The 15,489-nt window shown below is 39.9% G+C and overlaps 1 protein-coding gene across 15 annotated transcripts in view; it reads right to left on the minus strand.

Annotated features, from left to right (window-relative positions):
* LOC103129595 (ankyrin-2-like) overlaps positions 1–15,489 on the minus strand; it is a 200,855-nt gene that overhangs the window by 56,386 nt on the left and 128,980 nt on the right. For 9 of the 15 annotated variants that reach the window (XM_016665234.1, XM_016665238.1, XM_016665236.1 and 6 more), the window contains 10 exons: positions 13,036–13,233; positions 12,855–12,953; positions 11,075–11,173; positions 10,899–10,997; positions 10,723–10,821; positions 9,930–10,002; positions 6,033–6,174; positions 4,499–4,510; positions 4,063–4,150; positions 3,583–3,686 (listed from right to left, as the gene is read on the minus strand). In XM_016665234.1, the coding sequence (XP_016520720.1) occupies positions 3,583–3,686; positions 4,063–4,150; positions 4,499–4,510; positions 6,033–6,174; positions 9,930–10,002; positions 10,723–10,821; positions 10,899–10,997; positions 11,075–11,173; positions 12,855–12,953; positions 13,036–13,233 (1,013 nt within the window). The remainder of the gene's footprint in view (positions 1–3,582; positions 3,687–4,062; positions 4,151–4,498; positions 4,511–6,032; positions 6,175–9,929; positions 10,003–10,722; positions 10,822–10,898; positions 10,998–11,074; positions 11,174–12,854; positions 12,954–13,035; positions 13,234–15,489) is intronic. The other 6 variants (XM_016665240.1, XM_016665237.1, XM_016665233.1 and 3 more) reach the window with 1 other exon arrangement.

Raw genomic sequence — 15,489 nt, forward strand, 5'->3', positions numbered from 1 at the left:
CCAGTTTGGGGGTGACTGCCCCGAGGGCCCCGATGACCACAGGCACCACTGTGGTCTTCACCTTCCAGGTCTTTTCCAGTTCCTCTCTGAGGCCCTGGTATTTCTCCAGTTTCTCGTGCTCCTTTTTCCTGATGTTGTCACTTGGTATTGCTACATCCACCACAACGGCTTTCCTCTGTTAATAGTGAATATTTAGAACCATGTCTGTGATTTGTGAAACTTTTATATCATTTGTGAAACTTCAAGAAAGGTTGATTTTACCACTTTAAATGTGTGTGTGTGTGTGTGTGTGTGTGTGTGTGTGTGTGTGTGTGTATATCAGTGACGTGCGGTGAGGTTCATTGCTGGTGAGGCACTGACTTATGACTTAGACACCATGCATGTTATTGAACCTACAGAAATTTCGCGCATGCATACAACGCTGGACGGCAAAACGACTAATCTTTTACATGTCATCCATAGCCACATTAACTCAGTGAAGTGGCAGCCGGTGCAGTTAGCGAGAGGTTGCGCAATCCCAGGTGAGGCTCAGCTTGCTGCTGCCTCACCTGCTTCGCTTCTGAGCATTTGAATGGGAAAATGCGAAAATCCAGCGATTTTGAAGAAAAAACTAATCAGAATTGGTTAAGCTAAGTAAAAAATAGATACTTTATAGTACAAACCACAGGGTGAAAATAGCAATATAAATGATTTTATTATTATATATTATTTTTCCATGACGATAGGTGAGGCTCTGCCTCACCTGCCTCCCCTGACCGCACGTCACTGATATGTAGATATATATATATATATATATATGAGCAAGAGGTGAAAACATGGTCAGTAGTAGCATCTGTTGGAATTCTACTACTAAAGTAACCCTAGGCAGAGGGGCTACATGCAAAGAATGTGGAAGGAATGGTAATGACATCCCCAGTAAACACTAACAGCCAAACAACTAGTAGCTCAGTGTTCCAACATCCGCAAACGGCAACTGCTATCACAACTTGAGATTGACGAGGTACAACGCAGATGCTACGGCAAGAGGGAGAAGCCAGGATGCCAGGTCAGAGGGGAGTTAAGTACAACTCCCTGTCCAGAGATTGCGTATGTAGCCACAGTAATGAACGAACAATCAAAGCACCCAACCAGCTAAAGTTTACTCTCAATGGCAGGGTAATAACAACAGAACAGACCCACCAAGGCTGGAGACTGAACAATACTGGAAAACAACAACAACAATGCACAGTGGCTAACCTCTCTACGAGAGGACCACAGCAACCTCCCTGAACAAGCCCCGGTAACCATCACTGTGGCAGATGTCCAAGAAAGAGTCTCAGGTATGAAAAACTGGACAGCACCAGGACCTGACATGATTCATGCCTACTGGCTGAAGAAACTCACTGCCCTCTATGAGCAACTGGCAGCTCAGTCCAGCTGCTATAAAATGGGACTCACCCTGAATGGTTAACTGAAGGGTGCACAATCCTGATCCAGAAGAATCCATCAAAGGGTTCAGTCCCATCCAACTACTGACCAATAACCTGTCTCTCTATACCATATGGAAGCTCATATCAGACATCGTAGCGGCTAATATAAGTGGGCACATGGATAAATACATGAGCAAGGCACAGAAGGGCATCGGCATAAATAGCAGAGGAGCCAAACACCAACTCCTTGTAGACCCGTGTGAGGGTTCTCACAGTAACCAGCCAGAGAGACGCTGAATGGAATTCAAAAATAATCTTAATTTATTACAAAAAAGTTCAAAAATAATCAAACAATGAAGAATTGGGCCCAAAAACTGAGGTCAACATAACAAACTACAACTCAGGTGTTAACACAAAAAACTCAAGCACAAAACTGACCTAACAAACAAGACATGAGGGGAACTTAAATAGTGGCTGATCAGACCACTGCTGACACACAAGGGATAATTTAAACATGCAAAAACTTAAACAAATACAATACCAAATCTTTAAATTAAACAAACATTAGACTGAAACTACCAAATAGAAAAAGCATTAAAGAAATGGTCAAATTATATTAAAGAAAACCAAATTTCCCCATTCCCTGGCAAACAAATGGAACGGCCCGCTGAGGAGGTTTGCCAGTCATATAAGGACATCAATTAGCCGGAGCTTTTCTGTGACCCTCCAGGAGCAGCTCCAAAGGAAACTGGGAACTCAAAACAAATAAATTAATTTGTTGCTTTCAACAAAAATATAAAGAACTGACAAATAAGGTTAACTAAATGTGTGCACTCCAAACAGTCAACCAAAAAAGTCAGACTAATGAAAATAATTAATAAAAATCTAAACTATTCACTAATTAATGTCTAAATTAATGTAAAGGATAAAACAAAAAATGATTACCCTTCAGGTCGGTGTGACAGTAGGGTCAGCTGTCACAACCCGACACACCAACCTGTGCACGGCTTGGATTGATTACAAGAAAGCCTATGACTCAATGCCACACACTTGGATCACTGAACATCAACAGGACTCTAAGAGCCTTCATTGGAAACTCGATGGGGCTGTGGAAAACCACCCTTGAAGCCAACTGCAAACCACTTGCACAAGTGTCCATCAAATGTGGCATATACCAAGGAGATGCTCTGTCCCCACTGCTGTTCTGCATAGGCCTGAACCCCCTTAGCCAAATCATCAACAAGACTGGCTACGGATACCGACTCGGAAGCTACTCATCATGCATGGAGGGTTCCACCCCAAATCCAGCACCCTGAGACTGTACACAAGCCGTAAGGAAGGAGGCAGAGGACTAGTGAGTGTGAGAGCCACTGTCCAGGATGAAACATCCAAGATACATAAATACATAGACGACAAAGCCTCATAGAGGCTCAGATCTACCACATCAGACAAGACCCAAGGTGCAGGTTGTGCAAGGAGGCCTCTGAGACAGTCCAGCACATAACAGCAGGGTGCAAGATGCTGGCAGGGAAAGCGTACATGGAACGACATAACCAAGTGGCGGGCATAGTGTACAGGAACATCTGTGCAGAATATGGACTGGAAGACCAGAGATCAAAGTGGGGAACACCCCCAAAGGTGGTGGAGAATGACCAAGCTAAGATCCTGTGGGACTTCCAGATCCAGACATACAAAATGATAATGGCGAACCAACCGGACATTGTGGTGGTATTCTAATAATCCAGTCCAGGTTTGAAGAGTCTAGGTGTTGTAGATTTGGAATTAGAGCAGTCCTCATGTGTCCAAGTTTAAAAACAAAAGTGGTGAAATCGCCCTTTTTTGAAGTGTCACAAATCAGAAAAAGGTTTCACAAATCACAAACATGGTTTTAAATATTCTGCTATTAGAGCAGAATAATCAAGTCCAGGTTTGAAGAGTATAGGTGTTGTAGTTTTTAAACTAGAGTCGATTAAAGATGCGGAAGGTAGTGAAAAACTAGATGGAATCGCCCTTTAGCCATTTCCCGAATTGGAAGCTAGAATTGGAAACCAACTTCCGACTTAAGCTTTGTAGAAAACTCTGCATATTTAAGCTTTGGCCTACACACTTGTATTTAACATGGAATGTTTGTGTCATTGTTAACAATATTGTCCAACACTGGAACTTCGCCTACCCTGAATGAAGAGGACTGGAGGACAAAGCAATATTATCCAGGTTCTCTGTTCCCCAACTCAGTCTGTAGGAATCCCTCTCATTCTCCCTTGCAAGTGATGAAACCTAGAATCAAATAAGTATAATTAAAAATTACTCAGAACATTTGGAAAATTTCTCATGAGCCACCCATGGCACATTCCTTCACTAAGACTTGTGTTTGTCAGAGTTGGACCTGAACCACAAGACTTGTAGAACAATGTCCTTTGGGCAACACCAAATTCAAGACATTTAGCCAGAATGTGCTGCACCATAATTGGCTCTTTGGTAGCTGTTAATTTTGAGACAGTTACGTTGGAGTTGGTGTGACAGACACAGGACATGGACTCCTGGCTGTCACAGTCAAAGTCTAACCTTTAGCAAACTTTTCTTTGTCCTGATTAGTTTGTTTTATGAAAAGCAGCAAGGTTTTGTCTGAAATACTTTTAACCAGTGGGAGTACCTTGTGACAGGTGAGCATCTCGTCCATCATACCATCATGTCTTGGAGAATAGTAGCTATGATGGGTGGGTGTGAAGGACCTGTCTGAACTGGAGCACAAAATATCAGAATAAACCATCAAACCAGTGAAGGTCAAGAACAGGGAAATTAATTTAGCTGAACAGAATTGGTAACTAACCCAACATTTAACACTAATCATTTCCAACACAAACAGCCATCAGTGTCCAATAACTGACTAGATCAGTTTGTGCAGCTGAGAGTTAGTTATTTCTGACCTGAGCTCCTAAATTAAATGAATATCACATTTAGAAACAAATGTCATTCGATGAAAGGTCTCAGCAAGACCAGACAGAGTGTAGGACTGGATGTTCCTATGTTCGAAATACTGATGTTAGAGAGACCCTATGCTAATGCATCAGGCCTGAGTCAGAACATACCATTGGACTCCACTATGGATGAGTGAGAAGGGATACATGAAGAGGAGAGAGACACAAAAGGATAGAGTGTTAGTTCTCTCAAGCTCAGGAAGAATGGAGTTTTTCATAAAGCTCTGTACAAAATTCTTCAGCCATCACTCATATGTTTATATTTTAGTGAAGTTTAATCAGCTGACCTAACTTCTGGGCATTGTCTGGTTTTGTTCTCCTTTTCCATTTTAACCAAAATGGGCAAAAATTAAGTACAACTTTGTGGTGAAAATAGCTGAGAATGAAAACCCCAACTTGTATTTTTGTGTATTGGCTTATGGTCAAATAGAAACCCTAACCCGACCATGTGAATGATTTATTTAGAGCAGGGGTGCCCAAAGTCAGTCCTCGAGGGCTGGCATCCTGCATGTTTTAGTTCTCTCCCTGGTTTAACACACCTGGCTCAAAGGATCCAGGTGTGTTAAACCTGGATCATTAGAAGGCCTAAGAAGAACAATTGACATGCTGAAAAGGTTGTTACTACCACCAGGGAGAGAACTAAAACATGCAGGATGTCGGCCCTCGAGGACCGACTTTGGGCACCCCTGATTTAGAGGATGTATTTTTTTAGCCATGAGACTTACAATATCTCATTCAACACTGTTGTGTCTAAATAGCAGGCAGTTAGGCATCAGATCAGATGCATGACCACTTTAACTGACTCCTTTCAATATTATTGTCTACATGTGGAAATTTCATGCACACACACAACGCTGGAGAGCAAAAAGGCTATTCTTTTACATGTCATCCATAGCTGCATTGACGTGGAAGAACAATTCTGTTAACTTAATAAAGTTATGGAGATGTAGGTATTATTCATTGAGTGTAGTGCACCACAACAAAGGAAAAATAATGCAGAAAAAACATTAAATAACTCAAAACCACTTTTTTCTCAAAGAGAAAAGGTTCAGGAAGGATTATCTTAATGAAGGTGAATGGGTCAGGATTTGTTTCCCATTTCTTTATCAACTTGTTCAGTTTTCTCACTTGTGTGAAGACACACCACGTACTTAACATAATAGGATCTGCATGAAGAAAGTTAAAAAACAGATAATCAGAGTAGAATGTTGTACCTATCAAATATCAGATAATCAGCTGCTTCAAGACATTCTGGATGATTAGAACAAAGTCTGGCTCTTTGGTAGTAACAAACAATCTGAGGTGCTTTGGCACTTTTGCACAGCACTGCATGCATATACTGTACACTGACACAATACATAATATATGTACATAATATATGTAACATAAAAACATATTTAAAGAAGGTGCAGATCCACAGACTTAAGGGGATTAAATAGTGTTAGAAAGGCAAAGCAATGTGTGAAGAACACATGTTCTCTAGCAGGGTACTACATAAGGGACAACGGTAAAACGTGTATGAACCTCTGAGCACAGATTTCTGTATTTCACCAATGGATTTTCACTTCACTGTATAATAGTTTTTGTCTGAGGTATGTTGTTCTAGCTGTAGATCAGTGAGGTTGTGTGGTGAAGCATTTGGTACCTCTCAGTGCGCGCCCCCTCTAGGCTGAAACGGAGGTAGTTCATCCCATCCAGGTATTGTCCTGGCAGGGAATCGTCTCCCAGTTCCTTGAGGTCTTCAGGCCTCAGATACTCTCCGCCGTCACCTGTCATTGTGTCATCACCTTCAGAAAAAAAAAAAAAAAGAGAGTCATTTTAAATCAAAACTGCTTTTAGGAGGAGTAAACATCTGCGGGTCAAAAATTATATGATGTTGCATGATGTTTCAATTTTTCCTGAACAGGTCATTGTTGAAAATGAGAAACTGTTTGCAACTTATCTGGTTAAATAACGATTATATACATTGATAATTAAAAGATGAAATGAGTTCAGTTTGACTTTTGTGATGAGTATATCATTTCAATCAATCAATCAATCAATCAATCAAATTTAATTTGTATAGCACATTTCAGCAGCAAGGCATTTCAAAGTGTCATTAAAAACAAAAACACAGAGTCATGTAACATTAAATAAACAATCAAAAAATAAAATAAAATAAATGAATAAAATAAAAATTTAAAAATATTAAAACTAGCACCCCTTTTCTAACCCTTTAGGACTTTAGGTGAAACACCATCAACTGGGACTCTAACCCATTTAAACTCAGTAATCTCAATATTTAACTTCATCTTATGAAAATACAGTAGGACTGTTAGAATTTACTGAATTCCTTCCCTAATCAACTATATTGGCTGTCTTACACCAAACAAATCGCAGCAGCTCATGCACCTTGTGTCATCTGCAACACTGACGCAAAGCTCTACTACTACACTGCAAGGTCCACAAGATAAGGATTCAGGCATCATCACTAAGTTAAAGACTTCAGGGAAAAGTTTCACTAGCCTAAAATGGGGCTGCGGTTTACAGCAAACAATAATAAGTGACAAGCATCAAAAGCTTAAGGGCCACCATTTAGTATAGAAACTAAAGACTGTGAGAATTTTCTTATTCATAAATATTCATTTCTTGACATTCAGGCTTAAAGTAATTAAAAAGGGCTAGTGTTTGAATGTTGAAGAATTATCTATAATTAATATCTAGTATCTAGAATTTGTTCTTTTTATGATGAGGGCTTACACTGGATGTTAACTAACTGGTATTACTCTTACTGTATTGATGGAATTGATAAACCAACTGGACAGACATCAAGCAATTGGACTAAATAAGTTTGGATCTGTAGACAAAGTGATTTGGTCTTTCTCAGGTTCTCTGGTGGAGACCTCTTAACCCCTTTACAATAGACATAAAATAGTCATTATTGTTTTAGGATGATGCTGAGATAAAATATTAATAGAAAATAATACTGTAATACACATTTAGAGTGACCTTGGGTACGTAGGTGTTTTTAATGTAATAACTGTGGGTAGGAATCAGAGCTGTTTGTTTTGTAGAGAACCTTGACGTTTGTGCTTGTTTAAAATAGTACAATTAATGAAACTTGAACTGATTTGACCAGACCTTAATTAACACAAAGTTTCTAGAAATGTGTCTGAATACTAGTGATTTTGACTTCCACATAACTAAATAAAGCATGGTTAGAATCTCAAAATCACTAGCTGCATTTCCATTAACCATAAAATTGCTCAAATTGAAAAACTCCCGTTCTTTAATAAGGAGTTTTTGTGCTAAGATAAGGTGATTTTCCAGCCACATACAAGTGGATGTATTTCACAAAACTGCAATGGAAACCCTCTTTTCACATCACACACAAGTCATGTGATCAACAGCTCTACATTACCACTGGGGAAAATGACAAAGAAGACAACAGGAAGTGGTAGGAGGATGACAGTTTGTTTTTGTTTTTTCAGACAATGTCCAGCTGGCTCCATTAGAGCTCTCACAGCATCACACAGCTCATAAAAAGTTGCGTGTCATTTGAACATGTTGAATCCATAGCTCTTCTCTAAAATAACGCTGCATATGTTTGGGGAAACATATGCAGCGTTTCCCCAAAACGCTGCACACGTAAACATCCCCTAGTAGGCGGGGCTTGTCACTCAAAGACTGACTAAGATGCCGACGTCTCCTCTGATGGCTGATAGATGATGAGCGCTAGCACCATGGCTGAATTATGAATATATCTCATGATCGAATATATCTTATTGATCGCTGCCAAGAATTTTATGGACTTATGTGAAAAGCTTATTCACACATGATTTTAATTTCTTATTTAATGGAAACACCATAATTATGTTTTTTTCTATATTAACAGAAAAAAAAAGAAAATTTGCATAGGTTGGTAATGGAAACGCAGCTGCTGCTCATTGTTTTTTTTGGGGTTTTTTTTCTTTTTCTTTTGTTTAAGCAGGTAAGGCCTAAGAGGGAAGCTGCTGCAATAGAGAGGAATCAGACTACAGGTCCAGGTCTGCCTGAAAGCACATCAGGCCAACGGAACAAAAAAGAAACATACTGAAATAAGACCCAGATGTTCCCCTGCCCATAGTATGCCAGCTTCCTGAAAGGCAAAAGTATCAGAAGGTATAACATGTCAAAAACACTCTAAAGAAATCTAAAATCTGCAGTTAGAATAAATACAGCAGTTGATCAAATGTTATATTGATGTAAACAGGAAATAGAGATTGCTTTCTTCTGCTGGTTTGTGATTTGTGAGCAAATTTATGGTTGGATATTTGCTGCAATGAAAAAATAAAACTAAATAATTTTAATGTTCAGTTAGTGGAACATCAGTGAACAGTGATGAGAAAATATCATGCAAATCATACAGAACCCTTAATTGTATAATGATATGCATTGGGGTGTAACAACACACAAAAATCATGGCTTGTGTTGAGAAATATTTAGGAAGCTTCAAAGGAATTTATTTCATTAAGTTTTAAAACTTAAAAACTAATCCAAAAAAAGTTGAAAGTAAAGACCTGATTGAAGATTTGGTTGATTTTTTTTTCCCAACAAATGAAGTACTATAAGCAGACAGTGTCTGGCTCTTGCACTGTTTCTGTTTCTGTGTTTGGCTGCAAAACACAGACTGCAAGAGAGAACAAGTTATTTCTTGTTCTCTCTTTTCATGTTTTGATTTAGATCAGCCTTTGCTTCTTTCATACTTCACATTAAACTTTTCTTAGCTATTTATGTTAGATCACCTTTATTAATATTCTTTATATTCATTCCTTTTAGAATTATGTTCTGCCTGCTCCCCAGTTTGTTTTCCTTGCCCTTCTATGCCATCTCTCTCTCTCTCCCTCAGCCTGCCTGCTACCGTCTCCTCACAGCTGCACCTGGTTTCTACTTAGGACTGCTCCATTGTTCTAGCAATCAAGCTCCCAGTATTTAACCTATTCTCTTTCACACATTCCTCACTAGTTTCTTCCATTAACCCTATGCCACTAGGTAGGTCTCTGTCTGTTTCCTGGCTCCCTGTGTGTTTCCTTCAAGTTTTGTAAGATGTAAGAGAAACTCTGTTTATGACACAGTGATAAGTAGAAAACATGAATAAACAGTCATTCGGTTCAATACTTCCGTCCCTCACTTCCAACGTCTGTCAGTGCCTCATTAGGTGACATAGTACTATGTCACCTAATGACACTATGTAACTTACTATGTCATTAAGTGACATACTTGCAATAGCCTGTAATCAATATGCCGAATAACAAAAAGTAACATATACTGTCATACATAAACAGAAAAATTCTTTACGAAACAGAGGGGAAATTATTGTGCATACCTTGCAATACTTTCATTCTTACAATTAAACTTTTACTAATTCTTTTAGAAAAATACTGTAAAATATTAAAAGTAGCACCATAAAATCAGTAATCTTGATTTTAGTGTAATTATTCTACTGGATTTGGGACTGAATTTGTTTTAAAAGTTGTCACCCCAGTTTCTATAGCAACAGATAGCAAAGTGCCTGGGGACTTACCTTCTTCATCTGATACATCCAGTACTTCAGTCATGGTTTCAGGCACATTCAGCTTGTGTTTCTCTGTCACCGTCTGCCCACAGAGGGGAAACATTTATTGTTGTTGACACATAACACCCATAAGCCTCATGGTTTATTAGATAAAACTGCTTAAATTTGAACAAAATCAATCCCATCTCAGTATACTGCTACAGCATAAATGAACTTATATTAATTACACTGATACAAGTCCACAGAGTCTGGAGTAGACCCTAAACTTCCCTCAATCCAACTTTTGGTAATTGGAATAAAAACTGATGAAATAAAGATGCTGAAGCTGAAACAGAATCTAAAATATTTTGACCTTACAGAATAAAATCTTCACACCTAAGAAGTTCTCCACTTTTGGTCATATTACAACCACAGACTTCAGTGTATGTCTTGGGATGAAGGTGACAGATCGGCACAAAGTAGAGAATAACTGTGAAGTGGACGGAAAATGACATATGGTTTTCATGTTGTTGGTTTTTCTTTTTAACAAATTAAAATTTGGAAAGGATTTTCATGCATTAGTATTACATAGCAAATGAAGCTGCAAGTCTTTTTTATGGGTTAGGGTTAGGGCCAGGACTTGAACATGTGACAGCCGCGTTGAGGACTAAGACCTCAATGTGTGCGTTGTGCGCCACCACGGTGTCCCATTCTTCAACAGCTTTAAAGACTTTGAGAACCCTGTATCATTTTTCTTCCTTTTAACATCATGTTTGTTTAAGTGTAAATTCACTCAGAGATTTCTGCAGTGTTTGTGCCATACCGTAGTGGTGGTGATGGTCTCCTCAGTGACGACTCGCAATGTGTCCACCACAGAGATATAGCCCAGCCTCCGAGCTATACCCAGCGCAGTGTTTCCATTCTGGGGACAGGAAGTAGACTCCAGATGCCTGTATTTGCATTCAAGTTTGCATCTGCTTTCAGTGAGTATATACAAACCACAGTAATGGCGTTGGGCTTGGCCCCATACTGAAGCAAAACATTGATGATGTGTGTGTTTCCTTGCTGGGCAGCTTGATGAAGCGGAGTGTATCCACTCTGGGAAGGGAAATTGAATGATGATTGAGAAACGACTGACGCTGAATGCTCTGCAATAACTTCAGTTGCATCAGTACCTTTGTCTTGGCGTTAACACTGGCCCCGTTTTGAAGAAGGAAGTTCACCATCTTGACATTACCATAGTGACACGCTACAATTAGTGGGGTGTAGCCCAGCTATGGAAAAAATAAAAACATCTTATTTCTCCAATCAGGAATCATGGAAACATGAGTGTAAGGATTAAAACACATTTTGGATGCTGATATGGACAATTCAAAAGTCCAAACCTCACTATCTTAATTTTAATAGATTACCAAATTTTGAACAACACTTAATGTCCAGGGGGACACCAGAAATCAGTGGGGCCACAAAAAGTGCATGTAAAGGCTGTAAACTCAGTGACATTCAAATAATGTAAAAACTAGTCTGATTGTTGTTATTAAATAATATCACGAGTTGTTGTCAGAATCTAAAAGTCCTTAGAACACATTTGACTTTGACTGCACTGATAAATCGGCCCTTATTCCTTCATTTTAGGAGAGAGATACTAACATGAAGAACCAATCTTATGCACTGATCTCTAAAAATTAGCCACTGTCCCTTTTTTTTCTGCAGTGAGAGAGAGCAGACTGACCACCCATCCACCAGGTGATGTCTGCAAGAGTTCAGTTAACTACATCCACACCACTGTTGCCAACTAAGCAACTTTGTTAGCAACTTTTCAGACAAAAAAGTTGATCAACCAAAATTGGAATTCTCAGATGAGGCTTTCTAAAGATGGTGATCGGACAGAAAATTGTAATCGCTGCATTCCTATTTGTGGCAAACCACAATTGCCACATTCTGTATTCTACGGTTCTAACCTTCATTCAACCATGAAAAACTTCATTGAGATCTCAAATCTCTTTTTAAAGAGTTGGCGAGATAGCAGCACTGTTTACAAATATTAACTTTTACATTAAATCAGAAAAATCAATATGTTTTACTCTTAAAAGTATCAAAGCATAAAATAATAAAAACAGCTAATGGAAAACAAAATTATCACAAAAAAAAGCCAGCTAAACTCTCTTCTTCGTGGTCTTTAATCTTTAGTTCACTGAGTGTCACTTTCTCTGTCAATTTAAAATCTTTCTGAAAATTATTCCAATCATTTGGGCAGCATATTTAACTGCTTTCTTTCCCAGGTCTTCCCTAACTCTTGGGACAAACATATGGGAAAAAGCCTGAGAACAAAGTCCATACCGGATGTCGGACTTAACTGTCAGCACAGTCAGATACATCAGAAGGAAAACCAGCACATTTGACTGACAACCAGCAGCTGCATATCAATGACAACAGTGAACACAATATCCACAGACATAAAACAAGTACAATGATATACCATTTTTTTAGATATTGTTCTGGTGAATTCATGAACAATTGTCCAAAAGAGACAGGAATGTTGTTGAAGTTAAATAATCTCAGATTTGTTGAGTGTACAAATAAATAAAAAAATAAACTGTTTTGGCTGTTTTGATCATTCCTGTTCTTGTCTCAAACCATAGAAGCCATTGGTGATAAAAAACAACAACAACAAAAAACACCAGGAGAGGCAGCAGAAGGGAAGCCCTAGAGATCACACTTTACAGCTATGTTCTGCATGACCATATCTATTAATCTGTATGATTTGATTAATCTTATGGGGGTAAAAATAACCGAATGAAGATCAGTAACCAAAAGGTACTGGACTATGATCAGTAACAGTCAATACTTATCTTAAATGACTTCAGTCTGTATCAGAGACATGAAATCTGAAGTGGGGCACTAGTGCCTAATTGACAAAAGAGGAGAAATGAAACAGGAACTCCTTTCTCATACTTTAGTCTGGTGGTCCAAGTTGGCACCGTTCTTGGAGAGAATCTCAGCAACCGATACTCTGTCTTCTTGGGCTGCCAGATGGAGTGCGGTTAGGCCACTCTGCTTGAGCAAACAGAGAAGTAACATACAGAAGTGACACAATACAAATGGCTAACTTTGCCTTATATCAGGTCAACATTACCTTGGTGGAGACATTGATCTGGGCTCCTTTGCTGATTAACAGAGATGTCATGTGTGTGTGACCCTCCTGGGAAGCCAGATGGAGCGGTGTGACCCCCTGGTTGGTCAGAATGTTGGTCTCTGCGCCATATTGCAGCAGCACTGTGGCAATGTCCATCTGGTTCTTCTTAGCCACAATATGCAGAGGAGTGTAGCCATTCTGGTTCATGAGAGGCAGACATTAGGCTGGATGTTTTCAACTGTTCTGACCCAAACTACAGCATTGGCCATTTGTCAAGCTTTAAATAAATTGTAGTATTAAAGCTACAAACCTTTAAGACGTCAGGTCTATTAGGGTGCAATGTGTGGAAATGTATTTCATTAAAGACTCATGTCAGTTCTTTGGAAATAACTTTTTGGAAAATGTGTATTAAAGGACTAATTTTATTGCAATTTCCGCACTGAATGATCAGCTCATTTTCTGTTAATGCAGGCATCTCATCAAGATGTGTTGAATCCTGTAATTAGTCGATTTGTCTTGTGTTAAAGGAAAGCTTAACAGTATAGGAGGCTTCAGATGATCCACAACCCAGAGGCTGGTATGTGAGGGCAAAGGCCATGTCTGGCAGCTGAAGGAGGAACAGCTCATCCTGCTCTCTCTCGTCCTTACTGATAACTTTGCCTGTGAATTATTTTTAAAGTCACAACTTTTATAGTTATATTTACATTATCAACATCATAACTGGATTACTTCAAACCTAAGGACTGGGAGATTTTCTCACTTTTATTTTTTACCTTACTTTTCTTCACCTCCAAGTTGAACTAGGGCAAAATGTCCCCCTCCGGCCCCAAGGACATCAGCAGTATTCTACAACGACTTCAGTTTTTAGAAACGAAGATTCAAAGGCTGGAGGTGAACTTTGAGATCAACGCTACCTGTGGATATAAAACAACTCTTCCTCAAATCAGCGGAGAGGTCGTACACCCCGCACCAAGCAGCTCACCCTGGATCGCTCAGGGCGCCAAGCTGAAACAAAAGCTTCACACTGCAGATCCCATGAGACGACTAACGGGGAGAACCCCTCACCTGGACGAAACAGTGTGGCCGGCTCTGAACCGAAACCCACCTTCAACTTCAACACCTGCTCCGCCAAAGAATAGCAAACAAGCAGCTGGAACCAAAACGGCCCCACCGACCCCGCTCCCAAGGACAAAGCGACCAGCCCAAGCCTCAAAACATTCCGACTCCGTGGGAATCCCACTGAAAAACAGATTTTCTGCACTCCAGCCTGAGCCTCTGAGTGAAAACCCACCTTCAAACATCAACAATGAGGCTAAACCATCACATCCACCCCACAAAGCTCTGAAGGAAAAAGTGACCACCAGGAAAACGAAAGGTATGCCAAGAGTGCTTATTGTTGGAGATGAGACAGTAAATGGAATCAGTCATGTTTGCAATCCCAAGAAAATGAGTGATTTCTTTTCTTGGTGACACTGTATCTGATTTGACTCGCAAAGTGCTCTCTCTAACCGCTGATCAGCCAAACATGGAGGCTTTAGTTGTGCATGTTGGAGCCAACGATCTGGCAAAGCAAAAATCGGAAATCCTGAAAAAGGACTTTAATATTCTTCTGGACACTATGGGAAAATTAAAAACGAAGTTATTTCTCAGTGGTCCAATTCCATCACCTCAATGGGGAGACGAAAAACACTCCAGGCTGGGCATGATAAACAAATGGCTGATTAAAACCTGCTCTGCCAGCTCAGTGACCTTCAACGACAACCTCTGGATCTACTGGCATCGCTTTCACCTCTTTGGAAGAGGCGGATGCAATCTTAACAAACATGGAATAAAGCTACTCGCTGCAAACATTTTTCATTTTATCAACAAGAACAACAATGTGACCATCGCTTCAGAAGAACAGGCTCAAGGATGTCTGATACACTTTGCTTCCATGTATCAGAAGCAAAGTGTCCCAAAACAAACTTATAAAACATCGACTGGGGACAGAATGACTGGTTCTCCTCCTCATTCCTCTCTCACTCATCTCTCCCCCCTCCCTCCCTCTTCCTCCCTTCCTCCTCCTCCTTACCCCTTCCCTTTCTGCTCCTCCCTGGACACCTTTGAAGAGATGTCCTCCAGACCAGAGTTTCTCAAATTTACGGATGGAATGAATGAACAGGTTCGCCTCGGCACAACTCTCCTTAGCGCTAACATAGCAGACCTCACTTCATCTAAGCCACCTGCCTCTGACTTCCCAGAGGATCCAGCGCTCTGCGTTTCTGAGGTCTGAGACCGGGGTCCAGATATTATCTTTACACCCGTCTTCCTCCAGAATGTGTCTGGCCCCCCGACTTTGCATAGCAGGACATTACCTGTCCGGATCACTACAAGAAAAGTTATAAAAAACAGAAATACAAAAAGCAGCGGTCTTAATTCAAACCTCAGACTGATCCCCTGCCTAACCCTGGTTTC

This window comes from Poecilia formosa, unplaced genomic scaffold (assembly GCF_000485575.1).
Source record: "Poecilia formosa unplaced genomic scaffold, Poecilia_formosa-5.1.2 Scaffold558, whole genome shotgun sequence".
Taxonomy (NCBI): Eukaryota; Metazoa; Chordata; class Actinopteri; order Cyprinodontiformes; family Poeciliidae; genus Poecilia; species Poecilia formosa.